An 8,037-nucleotide genomic window follows, 5' to 3' on the forward strand; every position below is an offset into this window, starting at 1 on the left:
TTTATTCACGATTTAGTTAAGTAGCAACAAAACAACGTGTACCTCCTAAAACACAAAAGCAATCCTTAATTTAGTTAAGTACAACTCCCTCCGTCTCCAAAACTTGACGGTTTTGTTATTTTGGGGTGTTCGGCATATAAAGATAGTAATATTTACCTTTTTTCACTTTTAGTAAGTGAATCTCATACTCCACTAACTCATTTCACTCATATTATACTATATTAATATATAAAAAACTCATATTATACTTTAAAGTTAATATACAAAAATGAGGCCCACGCATGAGGTTCCACTAATTTTTTACTCTTTTTTCTTTATAAAGTTAAACAATTTTTAAAATTCGCACCAAGTCAAAATGCATTTTTAATTGGAAGATGGAGGGAGTACTAACAAAATACCGTTCCACAATAGGAGTCATGTTTGATTATGACACGAGTTTTAAGAAATGTAAAGAAAAAATGTAAAGAAAAGTCGATTGAATAAATTAGTGGAATATGAATCCATTTATATATATATTAGTTTTATAATAAAATGTGAATGAAATAAGTTGGTCGAACGTAGAGCCTACTTACCATTTATGGTATAAGTGAAATAAAACTCTTATAATGAGAACGGACGGAAATGATAAAATAAAACTCTTATTGTAAACAGAGAAAGTAATATTCCTTCCGTCCCGCTTTAGCAGTTCTATTGACTTTTCTGCACTCATTTTGTAAAAATGATAATAAATAATTAAAGTGGAGAAATAATAAAGTACTCCCTCCGTCCCGGAGTATTAGACTCACTTCTTTTGGGCACATGATTTAAGGAATTAATATTTAAATAGTTAAAGTGGAGAGAGTAAAGTATGAGAGATGGAAAAAGTAGGGAAGAGAAGAGAGAAAAAAGTAGGTGGAGAATAAAATAAGATAGATGCTTTTTGCTAAAAAAGGAAATGAGTCTAATATGTTGGGACATCCCAAAAGGGAAAGTTGGTCTAATACCTTGGGACGGAGGGAGTAAAAAAGAGAATAATATAGAGAAGAGTCTTATCTACATTATTCTCTTTTTAACAGTATTATTTCTCCACTTTAACTATTTATTATCATTTTTACAAAACGAGTACAGAAAAGTCAATGGGATTGCTAAAACAGGACGGAGGGAGTAATAAATAGACAAATTATAGTACAAAAACAAAGTCTTAATTTGTGTCTTGTTTGGTGGGTGCAACATAGTTGCTCAATTCCTCAATGAGAGCATTCAAATTATTATAGGAAGATCCACCTTCTTCAACGGCCTTCTTCGCCACATCCTTACAATTCTGAGCTCTTCTTCTCATCTCCGCTGCTCCTCTGCCCACCATAACCTCCTCCACTGCCCTCGCCACAGCATCCCGCTCGACGCCCTCGCTGTCCCTCATCATCCACCTCTTATTCCCAACAGAAACCCCAGTCCCCAAAACCTCTGTCACCAGCTTCTCATTGAAAAACTGTTCCCCAAACAACGGCCACGTCACCATCGGCACGCCAGCACACACAGATTCGAGAGTCGAATTCCATCCACAATGCGTCACAAAAGCCCCCACCGACACATGGTCGAGAATCATCACCTGAGGAGCCCACCCCCTTATGATAAGCCCTTTGTTCCTCACTCTTTCCTCAAACCCTAGCGGCACCCAATCCTCCTCCTCTCCTTCATTTTCCCTCACAACCCAGATGAAATCTTGACCGGACGCCTCCAGCCCGGCTGCGGTCTCGGCCAGCTGCACTCGGCTGAAGGTGGCGAGGCTGCCGAAGCAAACGTCGACGACAGAGCTCGGCTTCTTCGAGTCGAGCCAAGCCAAGCACTCGTGCTCATCAATCGCAGATTCCTTTCCTCTAATTTGTCGATTCTTGTCGCTGCATAGCAAAAGAGGGCCAATCCCCCAAGCCTTCCTCCCAATAACATTGTTGTAGTGATTGGCGTAAGCTGATTCGAGCTCGTTGAAGCTGTTCACAACCTCTCCGTACGTCTTCTTCCAAGACTCATTTATTTTCTCAAATATTCTGGTGAAGTCATTCGCAGTTTCTTCAAGAAAAAAGGGACAAAGCTGCGATATTACAAACTTGAGTTCGTGAGGGAGGCCGGGGACGAGAATCGCCTCCGGATACGACGTCATGGTCACGTTGTCTAAGGGTTTGTGGATCTCGAATTTCTCCGACAAGCACCGCGCGAAGAAGCCGGTGCCGTAGAAAGCCAAACGTGGGATACCGAATTTGGACGCGGAATCTGCCGTCCACGGCAGGAACATGTCGGAGATGAGGCAGTTGGGGCGGAGCTGCTGCAGGATTTCCTCGACGGGGTCCTGCAGCAGCTCCATGGCCCTGAGGAATTTGGAGTTGACATCGGGATCGGTTATTTGGCCGAAAGATACGATGTTTGGGGGTAAGGAGGAGCCTTGTGGAGGAAATGGGGTGACGGAGAGGCCGATGTCGAAGCCGGAGAGTTGGGCTTTGGTGATGGGAGCGGAGAAGGAAGGGGTGGCGATGATGGTGGCTTTGAGGCCTCTTGAGATGAAGAGCTTCGCCATATCAAGCATGGGGATCGTGTGGCCTTGGGCCATGGACGGGATGAGGATGATGTATAGCTGTTTCATTTTGCACTATAATCAATGGAATTTGGGATTGGGTATAAATATAAGGCTTTTCGATACATACAAAGATAATGTACTAATGTAGCGAGATTCTTCCATCAATTTCTCACTTTATTCTATTTTTTTTCCTATTTTTTAAAATTTTGAATTTTTGCCTATTTATATACCATTTGTTCAAAATTCTTCCATCAATTTCTCACTTTATTCTATTTCTATCATTTCTATTTTTATTCATATATTTTTTTTTCTAGATTTGTAGTAATTTTTATTTACTAATATTTGTAATTTTCATTTTCTAGGTTTGTAATTTGTTCATTTATAACTGAACAATGAATTTTTCGTGTTTTAATTATTCAAAGCTTTCAAGTTTACAGTTAAAATAGCTCGTACTTGTGAATAATGTAATTTAATAGTTGGGGTCCGGATGGGGCCTGCAGGTTTATGAGAGTTATAGTCTGGCCCTAAAAATTAGGAAAATGATGACATGGATGAGATTTGGGGGGCCTGAATCCGGGCCGGGGTTAATGATGCTCATAGTCCATTGTAGTCCGCACTCTATTTAATTACAAAAATGGTGTTATTATCAAACTAGCTTTCAACAATATCATGTTGAGTTTAATTTGTTCGTAATTTTAATTCTAAGCTACTATGTACTCCTTCCGTTCCCGATTAAGAGCGACACTTTGATCGGACACGGGTTTGAAGGAAGTGTTTGAATGTGTAATAAATGGAGTTAGGTAGTAGAATGTGGGACCTCTTTGACTTTTTGTGTGAAATAAATTTGTTAGGTATGGCTTTTTGTGTAATAAATGAAGTTAGGTTAGCATTTTGTGTAATAAATGGAGTTAAGTAATAGCATTTTTGATGTCCAAATATAGTAAGTAGGCAGTGTGACTTTTAATTGGGGATGGACCAAAATGGAAAAGTGTGACTCTTAATTGCGGATGGGGGAGTAAATTGTAAACCAACGACAAATTAAGTACTTCATCTATCGCACCTTATTAGTTTGGGTATTTCTATCCATAGTGTTTACAGGTTAAATGTAGGGTCAATAAAGTTGAAAAAAAAAGAAGAGATCTCGTGAAAGAGTACGACTTAGTTACCTAAAACAGCGACAAGCTAGTACAATTAATTAATATTGAAAAAGTAATCCTATAATATTGATTGAGAGTTTTGTCACGTACCTACTTCCTCCGTCCTCGATTAAAAGTCACAATTTTTTATTTCGGTTCGTCCCCAATTAAGAGTCACACTTCATTTTTACCATAAATAGTAAGTAGGTCTTACATTCCCTAAGACCAATACATGGCTGCTGAGGCTTCCACCAGACTCGATCAACACATGAAAGGATTTCAAACTGGAATTCCTGGATTATTTCTGCCCGTCCAACAAAACAAATGCCCTAAATCATAGGATGATGGAGGCTGAAACAAATCAGGAATGCAAGCAGGACTACGATGAGTCCTTGAGCCAGTACTGGTCTCGGTTTAAGGGGCTGCTCGACGCCTATCCAAATCATAGGATGATGGAGGCTGAGACTTTTTACTTGTTCTATGAAGGAGCTAATCCTGAGTCTAAGGACTTAATGAATTCCTCGAGCGGGGGGAATTTTACTAAGAACAAGGCAAGTGAAGCACGAGAGATTTTAGGAAGGCTGATCGACGCAAAGAAGGCATACGACCACCCACGTATCATTAGGAGAGGTTCAGCTAACGCAATTAAGGAACAAGAAGGAGAAGAATAAACAATATTGATATTAATATCTGATAAGTCGTATTCTAAGCCTTGGTTACTGGTCAGTATGTCGTGAAATACATGTATTATCTGCAAAACAGTTGCTTAAGTGTGCAGGATTGAAGGATCCAAGTCAGTAGGTGACGATTCGTGTGACGAAAGTGAAAAGGGCACTAGAAGGGTGCGATACTGACCAGAATGCATGCCAGAAAAAAGGCTCGAGATGGAGAAGGAGGATAGTTGGGATGATTAATTTACAAGGGCAAAAAGGTCAAAATGCGGGAGAAGTCTACCCTAAAAGCATGGGCAAGCCTCCCTATAAAAGGAGCCATTTGGAGAGAGAGAAGGGAGTTCGGTTCGGAGTTTTGACAATCACACTTAGTAGAATTCTCTCTAGAAGATCCATCCTTCAGCATTATCTTACCTCTCGTTCCTCGCCACAGCTATGGTCACTTGACGTCAAGGAGTCTGCCGGAGAAGTCATCAATTCGCCTTTCCAGCCAGTTATCGCAGTAGTATAGTAGTATCATCGCCCGGAGCGGCAAAAACAATCTTAATCGCTTTCTTAGTTAAAGTTTACTTGTTTTCATCGTTAGTTATTCTGCAAACACTCATCGTTGTTGCTCTTTTGAAGTACCTTGTTAATTTCCAGCTTTTACATTATGAAGTTTCTATTTCGCATGTCACTTTGGTTTGAGTTTGTTTCATTCTGCCTAGGGAAGTTAGATTTAGTTATTGCTTTCAATTTCTTAGTGTTTTCTTACCGGGAGTTGTTAATTTGAAGTTGTAGCTAAGTTAGTCAAGTTTTCGTGCATGAATTTCTTTTCTGAGCCGTGATTACCACCTTGCATGTCAGTCAGTAGAAGTAAAAGTTGCAGTTTACCGCTTAAATTAAGTTTAAACATTTTAATCGATGGATCTTGAGTTTGAATTTGTGAATCTGAAGTCCAGTCATGGTGTTTGTGTTATCTGAATTATGTAAATACTTGGTGATGAAGAAAACGTCAAAATCAACTTTAGTTTGAACCACTTTTACTTTTAAGTTACATTTTACTTTTGTTCCCTACTTTTCAGAGGTACTATACAGACCTGTCAGAAAGCCCCCAGCCATCAGATACACCTTGTTGTCTAACTTTCCCCTTTTAGTAACTGTCTACCTTCCATATGTCTCTGATATATCTTGTCCCCTATTTTCACGAACACTCCCACATGTCTGTTATTTTCCCGCCTACTAGTCAGTAGAGTACTACCTTATTTCCTGTCTAGGTAAAATCTCAACCCAAGCGTGGTAGCTAACCAAACACCCAGGAAAATCACCACAGTTATCTAAACGTGTCCATCCTCGTGGGATTCGACCCTTACCTCCGCTATACTAATCAGTAGAAGTGGGTTGAGGAAATTTGTTTGAAGTCCGGTCTCGGTCGTCGTATCAACGACTCAGCTGGGTCGGGAATCTCTTCCTGATCAGTTGGATACACTCCAATTCCACATGCAAAACCATCAAGAACATAAGACCCAGACCGAGGGCATAAATATCATAGACTAGAAAATACTAAACTTTCTGAAATATATTCTTTCAGCAGATAGCAATAAAGAATACATTTCGGATTAGATCCTTTCAGTGCTTTACCACACCGGTGTTACTAATCTCTTCTTAGGTAAGACAGAATTATCACAAACACCGCAACCGTACCAATAGGTAGCCAAAGCCTATCTAGGTTGTGAATACGTTTTTCTTCTTACTAGATCTGGCCAAGTCCCCTACTGGAAAACTCATGAGGAGATTCATCGAATTTCCCTACTTGACCTTCTTAGTAAAAAGCCTTAGACTTGTTTATTATATTTCAATAATAAACCATTATATTATATTATTTATTCTCATAAATAGGTAAACAAGTGGACGTGGCGTTTCTCGTATACATGCACAAGCTGACTTTACAAAGGCATGTACGCTCGAAGCATCTTTTAGTATACAAACCCCAACAGTTGGCTGCTGCCACGCAATTTTGTGGGTCGAGAACTTAAAACTACTGGGTCTGAGAGATAGAAAAACTTTACTCTACCTACTGGGTCTAAGAACTGAGAACGTACGGAACATACATGACTTAGAGAAATGAGATATTTTAAAGTTCTAAGACAGACTTTCCTAATTTGGACAGACAAGCATAAAGCGAAAAGTAAAGACAAGTTTCCTTAAACTACCAGGGTCTGGAAAAGCATGCAGAAAAGTAAAAGGACAAAGCAGATCGTACTGACAGGGTCTGGAGAACAATGCAGAAAAGTAAAGTACATGCTGAAAAGTACTGACATAAAGCAGATCTGGTTCTAACTACCAACAACTTCATCTTCTTCGGGAATCAAACGAGAATAGCAGATAAAACAGAGTATTAAACACCATGAAACCAGAGCAAACTTTAGATCTAAACTTAAAACGAGAAATTAAAGCCTAAACTAACAGATCTACGCTACTGGACCTAAAAGATGCAGAAACAGAAAGTAAATAGCCATAATCATGCACAACGTAAACAACAGACACCAGATACACGAAACTCCAACTCGAATACACAACGATTCAACAAATCCAGACATCTCTATATGCAAATCCCCAACCTCCATCAACAAACCAACAGATCTCAGCTCCAAACATCCAACAATAAACAAGAACGAAAGTAAAAGGTAAGAAGCAAACATCAACTCAACGATATCCAACAAAACCAACATGAACTTCCATAATAACGAGAAATAGGTTCGAATCCAGTGGATCAAAGTCAGAAACTAAAGTTGCGAAACTAAAAAACCAACAAGTACTAAACGAAAGCAAGTAAATATTGTTTCTTCGCCTTCACAAGGCGGTGTTACACAGCAGCAAAATAACGATGAGAACCACGGTGGCCAGAATCCTCCATCTCCAAGTGCACAGCAAGTCGAAATGAGAAATTTGAAGTGTAGAACTAAGGAATGGAATGAGAGCTTAAACTAAAGTGCGAGTAGAAGTGGCTGTCTTGTTCTTCAAGGTTGAGCTCTTTATATATGTGAGGCTCTGATCCCTAGGGTATCCCTCTGGTGATTTGACGCTCTTGCCCTTGAGTAAGACTTTTTAAAATGATCTGCTCATGCTCCATTCTGTTCCTGTCGCCAACTTTTAATTCTCCCAGGTCTGGACGACGACTTCTGATTTTTACTTCAATTCTATCTCTTTTGCATATGCCAGGTCAAGTAACAACAACTCCTAGGTCCGACAGATTTACTACACACCTGAACTCATAAACGCACATTAGTGCCCCCAAATGCACATAATTTTAACCATAAACCAATGCATGAAACGAGCCTTGTCAACGTGCCTAGACAATTTAGATCTGGTGTTCAGAAGGTGTCAGGAGAAGAATTTAGTTCTAAACTTCGAGAAATTCCATTTCATGGTACCAGAAGGGATAGTCCTAGGCCATGTAGTTTCTGAAAGAGGGATTCAAGTGGATAAAGCCAAGGTGGATGTATTCTCGAAACTGCCCTACCCCACGAATCAGAAGGAGGTCAGGGGGTTCATGGGTCATGCAGGATTTTATAGAAGATTCATCAAGGACCTCGCAAACATTGCCCAGCCACTTACGCATCTCTTGCACAATGATGTGGAGTTTGACTTTGATGAAGGCTGCAAGAAGGCTTTCCAATTGTTGAAGGATAGACTTGTTTCT

General features: G+C 39.7%; 1 protein-coding gene across 1 annotated transcript; it reads right to left on the minus strand.

Annotated features, from left to right (window-relative positions):
• Nucleotides 1-622: 622 nt before the first annotated feature.
• Nucleotides 623-2,647, minus strand: LOC125224262 (scopoletin glucosyltransferase-like). Its single transcript, XM_048127639.2, has one exon. It carries the CDS (start codon nt 2,612-2,614, stop codon nt 1,181-1,183), a length of 1,434 nt encoding a protein of 477 aa, XP_047983596.1. The 5' UTR covers nt 2,615-2,647; the 3' UTR covers nt 623-1,180.
• Nucleotides 2,648-8,037: the final 5,390 nt, after the last annotated feature.

This window comes from Salvia hispanica, chromosome 1 (assembly GCF_029641045.1).
Source record: "Salvia hispanica isolate PSC_SH4W2 chromosome 1, Shi_PSC_v1, whole genome shotgun sequence".
NCBI classification, from domain to species: Eukaryota; Viridiplantae; Streptophyta; class Magnoliopsida; order Lamiales; family Lamiaceae; genus Salvia; species Salvia hispanica.

What these genes read in the sequence shown, in the direction of transcription:
- LOC125224262 (XM_048127639.2), bottom strand. Translation starts at nt 2,614, where the DNA reads ATGAAACAGCTATACATCATCCTCATCCCGTCCATGGCCCAAGGCCAC.